This window comes from Oncorhynchus mykiss, chromosome 23 (genome assembly GCF_057628025.1).
Source record: "Oncorhynchus mykiss isolate SJ-2025 chromosome 23, ASM5762802v1, whole genome shotgun sequence".
Lineage (NCBI taxonomy): Eukaryota > Metazoa > Chordata > Actinopteri > Salmoniformes > Salmonidae > Oncorhynchus > Oncorhynchus mykiss.
In genome coordinates this window covers 11,667,593-11,679,767 of record NC_143044.1, presented here as the reverse complement: position 1 = coordinate 11,679,767, position 12,175 = coordinate 11,667,593, and the positions used below count along the sequence as shown (strand labels likewise).

The window sequence follows — 12,175 nt, the reverse complement described above, 5'->3', positions numbered from 1 at the left end:
TCATTATCGGGTGTTGTGTATAGATTGATGAGAAAAAAAGCTATTTAATACATTTTAGAATAAGGTTGTAACCTAACAAAATGAGGAAAAAGTCAAGGGGTCTGAATACTTTCCGAAGGTGCTACCATATGGATATAGGCTCTTAGATCAGTTCAGACAAAATAAGGCTACAGGCTTCATTAGTGTTAAAATCTCATAGTGGGCAGCAAAGTCGTCTTACCAGTCAATGCCGTTGTTGTAGTTGGGGCCGCTAAAGAACTGGATCTCCTCAAAGGTGACAAGACTGGGGAAGCTACTGGTGATGGCAGGGTGGAGGCTCAGGAATGAGTGCAGGGCTGTGGTGCCTGAAAGAACACAGATGAATATACACTCTTTAAAATAAATGTTTTTACCCCCTTTTCTCCCCAATTTCGTGGTATCCAATTGTTAGTAGTTACTATTTTGTCCCATCGCTATAACTCCCGTACGGACTCGGGAGAGACGAAGGTCCAAAGCCATGCGTCCTCTGAAACACAACCCAACAAAGCCGCACTGCTTCTTAACACAGCACGCATCCAACCCGGAAGCCAGCCACACCAATGTGTCGGAGGAAACACCATGCCCCATGCCACAGGAGTCGCTAGTGCGCGATGAGACTAGGATATCCCTACCGGCCAAACCCTCCCTAACCCAGACGACGCTAGGCCAATTGTGCGTCGCCCCATGGACCTCTCGGTTGCGGCCGGCTGCGACAGAGCCTGGGCTCGAACCCAGAGTCTCTGGTGGCCCTAGACCACTGCGCCACCCGGGAGGCCCATGAATATACACTGACTGAAACTCGCCACCACAAACGCCATCACGCAATCCATTTTGGCCAAGAGAGTATGTGGCGAGCGAGAGAGTGAAGCTGCCTTAAGAAAATGGTTGGCTGCAGGGTCTCACCTGTTTTCTGTGGGCCTATGACCAGGAACCTCGGTAGTCTATCGCAGGTCTTTTCTTTCGACCAGATGTCTTTATGTCTCTTGTCATGACATGGGTTCTGAGGACAGAAAGAGGGGTTACGGTCTCCAATGCATATAGCTAGCTTATCATCGAGTCACGTAATAACAATAACCTCAATAAACAGTACATATCTAAAATAGGAAACAGCAACTGGATTATCACATCTGTAATAATAATTGATCATTGCAGTCCCCTAACCTGCCAGAGGGGGTCTCTCTCCTCGGGGAAGATCTGGAAGTATTTGTCAGCCAGCTGCATGGGGGGGAGTGTCTGCAGCCGCAAGTTGGTCCAACACTGAACAAACTTCACCAGGGACTCAAAGGTGTACAGGCCCAGCCGGTCATTTCCATAGTTAGACAGGTGGGTCATGAAGATGCTGATCTGGAGGGGGACAGAGGAGTCAGAGGACTATACCAACAGGTGAGTAGGGAAGTGAGACCTTTCACTGTTTGTCTACGCATCTTAAATGCACACTAGGCAAAATCCCACTCGTAAAACTGAAATTGTAGCACAGACTGACATCAATTAATGATTTACACAAAAGTCAAAGTTACAGGTAATTTTCCCAAGCTAGGACTTTTCCAGATTGAAGTTTCTCAGGTCATATAGAGCAGCGGCCTGAAGAAGGTAGCAGCTCCAGTAAGGAGAGACAGAGTATCTTGAGAGTGAACTAAAAACTTACAGGGTTGAGGAGGACGGTGAGGAACAGCTCTCCTCCCCTGATGCTCTTGTCCAGCTCTTTGGAGCCTCCTGGGTACTCATTATAGAAGATGGTGTGAGTGAAGAGGCCACATGTCTGTCTGGGTAACACCTGCAGTGACAGAGGGAAATTGTCAAAAACAGTGTAGGAACAGAAATAACCAACTATTTTTTCTAACCACGTAATGAATGAATAGGGCCTTAGTACATTTGCATAAACTCTAAGCCCTTAATAAGAGCTCTCACTAAGCACTGAGGGGAAATCTTAACTTCTGTTTTAAGTCACATTTTCACATAGTTATGCACTGATGTCAATGGGAGATCCAAGCGAAAATTCAACTTAAAGTTTAAGACTCACCCCTGAATGATTTACTATATCTAGCAGCAATTAAAGGAGAAGTTTACCTCAAATCCAAAAGTTCCCAAGTGATTCCATACCCTCTCTCCCTGCAGTCTAGAACGGGAAAGCTGCAAAAACAGGTCAGGTGCCTCATGATGTATCTTTGTGCACTGCTAGCTCTGCTCTGTTGTCAGTCACCTAGCGATTGAGAAATCTGCGAATTGTGGACAAATTCTTTGTTTTATTGAAAGAATGTCCGAATTAGCTATATAAACAAATATATATCAAAAGTGCTATTAGGTTTGAGTCAGGAAACATGTATGCATGTATGTACAGTCGGTCAGTGAGAGGTTGAAAATGTCTGTGAAGACACTTGCCAGTTGGTCCGCATATGCTTTGAGTACACATCCTGGTAATCCATCTAGCCCCACGGCTTTGTGAATGTTGACCTGTTTAAAAGGTCTTGCTCGCATCGGCTACAGAGAGTGTGATCACACAGTTGTCCGGAAGAGCTAGTGCTCTCATGCATGCTTCAGTGTTGCTTGCCTCGAAGCGAGCGTAAAAGGCATTTAGCTCGTCTGGTAGGCTTTTGTCAATGGGCAGCTCGTGGCTGGATTTCCATTTGTAGTCCGTAATAGTTTGCAACCCCTGCCACGTCCGATGAGCGTCAGAGCCGGTGTAGTAGGATTCAATCTTAGCATTGAAGCTTTGCCTGTTTGTTGGTTCATTTTTAGGCATAGCGGGATTTCTTTTAAGCGTCTGGATTAGTGTCCGGCTCCTTGAAATTGGCAGCTCTAGCCTTTAGCTTGGTGCAGATGTTGCCTGTAATCCATGGCTTCTGGTTGGGATATGTAAGTACGGTCACTGTGGGGACGGTGTCGTTGCTGTTATTGATGAAGCCGATGACTGAGTATACTCCTCAATGCCATTGAATGAATCCCCGAACATATTCCAGTCTGTGTTAGCAAAACAGTCTTGTAGCGTAGCCTCTGCGTCATCTGACCATTTCCGTATTGAGCGAGTCCCTGGTACTTCCTGCAATAGTTTTTGCTTGTAAGCAGGAATCAGGAGGATAAACTATGGTTAGATTTGCCAAATGGAGGGCGAGGGAGAGCATTGTATGCATCTGTGTGTGGAGTAAAGGTAGTCTAGAGTTTTTTTTCCTCATAATTTCTACCAGCATGTGACATGCTGGCCACTAAGAGCGCTGCTTCTGGATGAGCATTTTCTTGTTTGCTTATGGCCTTATACAGCTCGTTGAGTGCGGTCTTAGTGCCAGCATCAGTTTGTGGTGGTAAACAGACGGCTACGAATAATATAGATGAAAACTCTCTTGGTAGATAGTGTTGTCTACAGCTTATCATGAGGTACTCTACCTCTGGTGAAAATATTAGACATTTAATAATTATTGACAAATAGACACACATCCCCGCCGCTCATCTTACCAGACTTCGCTGCTCTGTCCTGCTGATGCACGGAAAACCCAGCCAGCTCTATATTATCCGTGTTGTCGTTCAGCCATGACTCAGTGAAACATAAGACATTACAGTTTTTAATGTCCCTTTGGTAGAAAAGTCTTTATCGTAGATCATCCAGTTTATGTTCAATGACTGCACATTGGCCAATAATACGGATGGTATTGGTGGTTTACCAACTCGTCTATGAATTCTCACGAGGCGCCCGACCTCCTACCCCTTTTTCTCCATCTTTTCTTCATGCGAATGACGGGGATTTGGGCCTGGTCTCGAGAAAGCAGTAGATCCTTCGCGTCGGACTCATTAAAGAAAAATTATTTGTCCAGTTCGAGGTGAGTAATCGCTGTTCTGATGTCCAGATGCTCTTTTCGGGCATAAGAGACGGTAGAAGCAACATTATTTTACAAAATAAGTTACAGACAATGCAAAAAAAAACTAACAAAATAGCACAGTTGGTTAGGAGCCCGTTAAACGGCAGCCATCCCCTCTGGCGCCATTATTTTGACATGGATTGTGTATGTGTGACATGGAGTGTGAACGGGCAAGACAAAATATTTAAGTGCCTTTGAATGGGTTATGGTAGTAGGTGCCACTCACACCGGTTTGAGTCAAGAACTGAAACACTGCTGAGTTTTTCACGCTCAACAGTTTCCCGTGTGTATCAAGAATAATCCACTGCTCAAAAGACATCAATCCAACTTGACAACTGAGGGAAACATTGGAGTTAACATGGGCCAGCATCCCTGTGGAATGCTTTTGACACCTTGTAGAGTCCATGCCTTGACGAATTGAGGCTGTTCAGAGGGCAAAAGGTGGGTGCAACTCAATGTTAATGTTTGGTATCGTGCATTCGGAAAGTTATCAGACCCCTTGACCTTTTCCTGATTCTGTTACGTTACAGCCTTAAAAAATGTACCAATTTTTTTTTTTCCCCTAATCAATCTACACACAATACCTCATAATGACAAAGCAAAAACAGATTTGTAAAAAGATTGATAAAAAAACAACAACTTTACTGACATTTACATAAGTATTCAGACCCTTTACTCAGTACTTTGTCGAAGCATCTTTGGCAGCGTTTACAGCCTTGTGTCTTCTTGGGTATGACGCTACAAGATTGGCACACCTGTATTTTGGGAGTTTCTCCCATTCTTCTCTACAGATCCTCTCAAGCTCAGTCTGGTTGGATTGGGGAGCGTCGCTGCACAGCTATTTTCAGGTCTCTCCAGAGATGTTCGATCGGGTTCTCTGTCATATTGGGTCACCTCCCTGACCAAGGCCCTTCTCCCCCGATTGCTCAGTTTGTCCCAGGCAGCCAAATCTAGGAAGAGTCTTGGTGGTTCCAAACTTCTTCCATTTAAGAATGATGGAGGCCACTGTGTTTTTGGGGACCTACAATGGTGCAAATTCTTTTGGCACCCTTCCCCAGATCTGTGCCTCAATACAATCTTGTCTCGGAGCTCTACGGACAATTTCTTCGACCTCAAGGCTTGGTTTTTGTTCTGAAATGCACCGTCAACTGTGGGACCTTATATAGAAAGGTGTGTGCCTCTCCAAATCATGTCCAATCAATTCAATTTACCACAGGTGGACTCCAATCAAGTTGTAGAAACATCTCAAGGATGATCAATGGAAACAGGATGCACCTGAGCTCAATTCTGAGTCTCAAAGCAAAAGGTCTGAATACTTATGTAAATAAGGTATCTGTTTTTAATATTTAATACATTTGAATAAAAAAAATAAATAAAAAAGTTTTTGCTTTGTCATTATTGGGTATTGTGTGTAGAATGATTAGATTTTTTTTTTTTAATACATTTTAAAATAAGGCTAGAAAAAGGGAAGGGGTCTGAATACTGTCTGAATGCACTGTACTCAGCGTATGTATGAATTGTTTACAATTTTGATTTCTTTAAAACAATATAATTGTTGGAGTTCAGGTGTTTGACGACTGATTGGTGACTAGGTGCATTCTATTTTTATTTTTATAATTTTTTTATTTTACCCCCTTTTTCTCCCCAATTTTGATATTTTCTCATTGCTGCAACTCCCCAACGGGCTCGGGAGGCAAAGGTCGAGTCATGCGTCCTCCGAAACATGACGCGCCAAACCACGCTTCTTAACAACCTTCCGCTTAACCTGGAAGTCAGCCGCCCCAATGCGTTGGAGGAAACACTGTTCAACTGACGACCGGGGATCAGCCTGCAGGCGCCCACCACAAGGAGTCGCTAGAGCGCGATGAGCCAAGTAAAGCCCCCCCGGTCAAATTGTGCACCGCCCTATGGGACTCCCGATCAAGGCCGGTTGTGATACAGCCCGGGATCAAACTCGGGTCTGTAGTGATGCATCTAGCACTGCGATGCAGTGCTTTCGACCACTGCGCCACTCGGGAGGCACACCTCTACTTCTAGTTCACCGCTTCTAATAATAACAAACAGCAATAGTCATGAATTGGATTGATTTTGCACTCCTGCAAGTGTTCAAAGTTCTTAAATGACAAGGGGAAATGCACCTCATCTGATCCATGTAGCCTCCATTAGTTCCTACCCCATACTGTGTATTGTGGTTATGATGTGTCTGTGCATTGACGTGTGTGTTCTGTGTCCTGTGTCTCCTTTCTCTGCATCCAGTGCATCAATCAAGCACCAGCATGACATTGTGCACAGGGACCTCAGGGTGAGTCATCTATCACCATGGCAACGCAACACCTGGGGGGGCTGAGTCATCATGCCCCCACCCCCAAATCCCTCCTGCTGGCAACCCTACCGACGCATATACACACATGTGTATATGAAAGCCAATGAAAACGTAAACACGATTCCACACACACACACGTAAGCAAATAAAAACATTTAATTCTTTGGACGTCAGAGAGTGGCTGGTGGAAAAAAACAACAGGCCCTTTCCATCTAGTCAGACTGGAATTAAAAGTAGAGGCACTGAGCCAGACCGTGTTTATAATTTCTAATTCCTTATATTAATAACCTCTTGAAGCTAGGGGGCACTATTTTTAATGTTTGGAAAAATAACGTTCCCAAAGTAAACGGCCTATTTCTCATGACCAGATGCTAGAATATGCATATAATTAACAGATTCGGATAGAAAACATTCTAAAGTTTCCAAAACTGTCAAAATATTGTCTGTGAGTATAACAGAACTGATATGGCTACTGATATTGCTACTGATATTGATACTGAGGATAATCAAATCAGGAAGTGCCTCTTATTTTGAAACTTCTCTGTTCCTTTTTTTTTATTTTACCTTTATTTAACCAGGCAAGTCAGTTAAGAACAAATTCTTATTTTCAATGACGGCCTGGGAACAGTGGGTTAACTGCCTGTTCAGGGGCAGAACGACAGATTTGTACCTTGTCAGCTCGGGGGTTTGAACTCGCAACCTTCCGGTTACTAGTCCAACGCTCTAACCACTAGGCTACGCTGCCGGTTACTAGGCTATGCGTGCCTGTCCTTCATTTAAAGGGATATCAACCAGATTCCTTTTTCTGGGGCTTCCCTAACGTGTCAACAGTCTTTAGACATAGTTTCAGGCTTTTATTTTGAAAAATGAGCGTGAAGTATCACATTGCGTAAGTGGATAGGTGGGGGCTCTCAGAGTGAGTTGGTGCGCAATTGAGTAAAACGGCCATTGGTCCTCCCGCTGTTATGGAAAAAGCTACACACTCGGTTGATATATTATCGAATATATATTTTAAAAACTACCTGAGGAATGATTATAAAAAACATTTGACATGTTTCTGTGGACATTATGAAGACTATTTGGAATTTCCGTCTGCGTTGTCGTGACCGCTCTTTCCTGTGGATTTCTGAACATAACGCGACAAACAAACGTCGTTCTTTATGGAACATTGGCTGTGTAACTGGGAGTCTCGTGAGTGAAAACATCCGAAGATCAAAGGTAAACGGTTAATTTGATTGCTTTTCTGATTTTCGTGACCAAGCTTCCTGATGCTAAGTGTACATAATGCTATGTTAGGCTATCGATAAACTTACACAAACGCTTGGATTGCTTTCGCTGTAAAGCATAATTTCAAAATATGAGACGACAGGGTGATTAACAAAAGGCTAAGCTGTGTTTTAAAATATAGTAATATTATTTGACTGTTGGACATCATTTGCAAAGGCACACACCTGTCTATATAAAGGTCCCACAGCTGACAGTGCAGGTCAGAGCAAAATCCAAGCCATGAGGTCAAAGGAATTGTCCGTAGAGCTCAGAGACAAGATTGTGTTGAGGCACAGATCTGGTTAAGGGTAGCATTGAAGGTCCCCAAGGTCCCCAAGAACACAGTGGCCTCCATCATTCTTAAACAGAATACGTTTGGAACAACCAAGACTCTTCCTAGAGCTGGCCGCCTGGCCAAACTGAGCAATCGGGGGAGAAGTGCCTTGGTCAGGGAAGTGACCAAGAAACCGATGGTCACTCTGACAGAGCTCCAGAATTCCTCTGTGGAGAAGGTAGAACCTTTCCAGAAGGACAAACATCTCTGCTGCACTCCATCAATGATGTTTTTATGGTAGAGTGGCCAGACAGAAGCCACTCCTCAGTAAAAGGCACATGACAGCCCGCTTGGAGTTTGCCAGAAGGCACCTAAAGGATTGTCAGACCATGAGAAACAAGATTCTCTGATCAAATGAAACCAATACTGAACTCTTTGGCCTGAATGCCATGTCACATCTGGAGGAAACTTGGCACCCTCCCTACGGTGAAGCATGATGGTGGCAGCATGTTTTTCTGCAGCAGGGACTGGGAGACCAGTCAGGATCGAGGGAAAGATGAACAGAGCAAAGTACAGAAAGATCCTTGATGAAAACCTGCTCCAGAGTGCTCAGGATCTCAGACTGGGGTGAAGGTTCACCTTCCAAACACTGCACACAGCCAAGACAACGCAGGAGTGGCTTCGGGACAGGTCTCTGAATGCCCAACCAGAGCCCGGACTTGAACCCAATCGAACAGTGACGCTCACCATCTAACCCGACAGTGCTTGAGAAGATCTGCAGAGAAGAATGGGAGAAACTCCCCAAATACAGGTGTGCCAAGCTTGTAGCGTCATCCCGAAGAAGACTCAAGGCTGTAATTGCTGCCAAAGGTGCTTCAACAAAGTACTGAGTAAAGGGTCTGAATACTTTTGTTAATGTGCTATTTCCAGGTATTCCACACAAGGCTATACAGTTGCCTGACATTTTGTCATGCAAATAAGCTATGGCTAGCCAACATCAGACATTGGGAAAATGTGTGAAAATATCCAGTAGGCCAGCATCCCGGAGTCGCCTCTTCACTGTTGACGTTGAGACTGGTGTTTTGTGGGTACTATTTAATGAAGCTGCCAGTTGAGGACTTGTGAGGCATCTGTTTCTCTAATGTACTAGTCCTCTTGCTCAGAGCCAGTTTGCACTGTTCTGTGAAGGGAGTAGTACACAGCGTGGTACGAGATCTTCAGTGTCTTGGTAATTTCTCACATGGAATAGCCTTCATTTCTCAGAACAAGAATAGACTGATGAGTTTTAGAACAAAGTTAACACAACGTGGCATTGGAAGACAGAAGTGATGGTTGCTGAAAATGGGCCTCTGTACGCCTATGTAGATATTCCATAAAATAAATCTGCCATTTCCAGCTACAATAGTCATTTACAACATTAACAATGTCCACACTGTATTTCTGATCAATTTTATGGTATCTTAATGGACAAAAACAAGGACATTTCTAAGTGAGCCCAAACTTTTGAACGGTACTGTATATGTCACAGAGTTTGCCCCATGAGAGTGCACATGCACAGTTGTTGCCCATCTCCGCTGTAGTTTTAGTCGGCCACATAAAATAATTATCTAAAATAATCTCAATCATTTTAGGTGGAAAAGTACAAATTTCCTGTCTCAAAAGCAATGGTACTTTTGCTAAAAACAGCTCATTCGGCCATTCGCTTTCATTAAAACAAAGAATTTTCTCAATGGCTTGTTGACTGTCAACATAGCAGAGTTAGCAGTGCACAAAGATACGTCACGAGACTCATTCCAGTTCTAGACTGCAGGGAGAGAGAGGGAGAAGGCAAACTCAACCAAACTAATTTCAAGGTATGGAATCTTTTGGGAAATGTGTGATTTTGGGTCAACTTCTCCTTCAATAAACTGATTGACTGCCATGACTGACCTGGATGCCATTGTGGATGAAGCCCCTGCGGTAGCGGGCTGGTCTGAGGTGAGGATACTCCTCTGTGCTGGTCACCTTGATGCCCCACACTGACTTCCAGGCCTCGTACAGCTGGCTGTGGACAGGGTAGACCCCCGAGTGGTGGGGGGCCACAGCATATCCCATGTCTGTAGGAATCCCATGCTCCTGGAGGGGAAGACGGGGGTGGGGATAGATATGAGACAGAGAGAAAGATGGATGTCAGAAGTGTCTAGGGACAGGAGGGACACCCAGAACAAATTGCAATAACAAACGTGATGAAATTGCCATTTTAATGATCATGAATGAGTCACAGTCTGCATCAAAACAAACACGCAGCAGAAAAAAATATGTGCAACTTCTCCACTGGAGGGCAACATAGCCCTGCTTGATCTACAAATCACTACACTGTAAAAAACGCAACAGTCAGGAAGCTCAGCAGGAGCTTAAATTCTTTAGAGCAGGGATCTCCAACCATGTTCCTGGAGAGCTACCGTCCTGTAGGTTTTCATTCCAACCATAATCTAGCACACCTGATTCTAATAATTAGCTGGTTGATAAGATTAAATCAGGATATATGTAACTGGGGTTGGAGCGAAAACCTACAGGAGGGTAGCTCTCCTGGAACAAAGTTTGAGAGCCCAGCTTTATAGACTAACACAAATACATCAAACTGAATGTATAGTGTGGTACCGTGGCACTGTGCCCCTCGCTGGCAGAACACAGAGTGCTGGGAATGCTTAAAGCTAGAATCCGCAGTTGCTACATAATTTTTTTACTTATAAATTAATGATACCCATTGATTTTTGAAGAATATGACTTATAAAAGCCTCATGAGCTTAGTTCAACTGTTGTACCCCTACAGAACCCAGAATATATACTTGTCTGACACAACATTAATGTATACAAACACTGTACAATTTGGTTTGACATTCGATATCGCAATGGCACTTAATCTCAAAACAACTATAAATTGTAGAAATTCCTACACAAATATTTAAAGCATTTAATGAAACAACTAAAAGATGTGCAACATGAAATTATTGTCCCATTTACATTGTGTAATTTATTTACGGTCCCTAACTAGACCCACAGAGTATACAAAGTCAAACCAACTTTGCAACTGTCGCACACAGGCCAGGTGAAGCTAATTGGCGAAAGAAGTTGGATGCTCATTAAGCCATGATGAAGGACCCACTACCCTCTCTCTCCCTGACCACTCAGAGACACAGTCCATCACTGTCAGCCAGAAGGGCAGCTGTTTGGCAGCAGGGATTACTGAGAGGGGACGCTGCTGCTGGCTAGTATTCACCTCACACACACACCCGCTGACACCGTCTGCTCCCTGGGCCCAGGCCCCTGACTCCCAATGCCACTCACTACATCAACACACACAGCTGCCTTGGGGGCAGCATGCTTCTCACTACATCAATAAGGCAGCCTTGGGGGCATCTTTTGCACCAATGTCTGCGAGCCATGTTACTGTACATTAAGAATGGGCCTTATTGGACTTTTATTTGGCATATGGCCAAGTCCCCAGCCTCTAACATACAAGCTGAAGCACAAGGATATTGGATGGTAGATATCATATATATATATATATTCATTCATTGTGCATATGAAATGACAGGTAATTGCTCACAAGTAAAAATCCACAACGGCCAGCATCCAGGAATTCAATTACCACTCACCATTTGGATTAACAAGGCCATAACTACATGCCTAACTACGATGTGCTGAGGATGAGCATACCTGTATACACGGCATCTTACCAGAGAGAGCTATAGTATGATTATGATGCTTGGTGTCCATGGACGCACACTCACCTGGGCAAACAGCATGTTGAGCCTCATTTGCTCAGCCAGCACGCTGACGTTGTGGAACAGGTGGGGCTGCATGTGACTCCACATGTGGGGGAACCACCAGAACTCCTTCCTGTTTCTTAGCAGCATGTCATCTCCCCGGTCCTCCTCGTCTGTGCCTGGAGGGGTAGGGAAGAGGAAGGGAGCAGAGAGGGCGGGAGGAGGGGGAGGGAAGGAAATAATGGGTACAAAGTTTCTCAATGACACCATCAAACTCAGAATCTACAGTGACACTGTCTAGTACAGGGTATGTTTTGTTTTTTCACTTAGTGATGCCCTCACCTGTGTGATAGAACTTTCCAGAGAAGCCGAGGTTGAAGGTAAAATTGGGGACCAGCATTCGCAGCTTGTTTTGCGTTTTGAGCAAGGCCTGCAAACGAGGACATGACAAAAGGAATAGGATTTATAGTCACAATTGCAGTTATTAGCTTCAAAAACGATCATGTTGCTGACAAACTTAAAGGCCCAGAGCAGTCAAAAACATGATTTTCCTGTGTTTCATATATATTTCCACACAATGTCGGAATAACACTTTGAAATTGTAAAAATTATAATACCTAAGGCTATTTTGGTGACCGTATTACCGCCACACCAGCGGTCACGAGTCATGAAGGCAGTCAAATTCCACATGACCAGT

General features: G+C 44.2%; 1 protein-coding gene across 5 annotated transcripts in view; it reads right to left on the bottom strand.

The window, feature by feature from the left end:
- Positions 1-12,175, bottom strand: part of LOC110502443 (bifunctional heparan sulfate N-deacetylase/N-sulfotransferase 2) — a 197,244-nt gene that overhangs the window by 3,438 nt on the left and 181,631 nt on the right. For all 5 annotated transcript variants that reach the window (XM_021580469.3, XM_021580468.3, XM_036959813.2 and 2 more), the window contains 7 exons: positions 11,821-11,908; positions 11,503-11,657; positions 9,659-9,844; positions 1,664-1,792; positions 1,180-1,362; positions 922-1,018; positions 221-344 (listed from right to left, as the gene is read on the bottom strand). In XM_021580469.3, the coding sequence (XP_021436144.3) occupies positions 221-344; positions 922-1,018; positions 1,180-1,362; positions 1,664-1,792; positions 9,659-9,844; positions 11,503-11,657; positions 11,821-11,908 (962 nt within the window). The remainder of the gene's footprint in view (positions 1-220; positions 345-921; positions 1,019-1,179; positions 1,363-1,663; positions 1,793-9,658; positions 9,845-11,502; positions 11,658-11,820; positions 11,909-12,175) is intronic.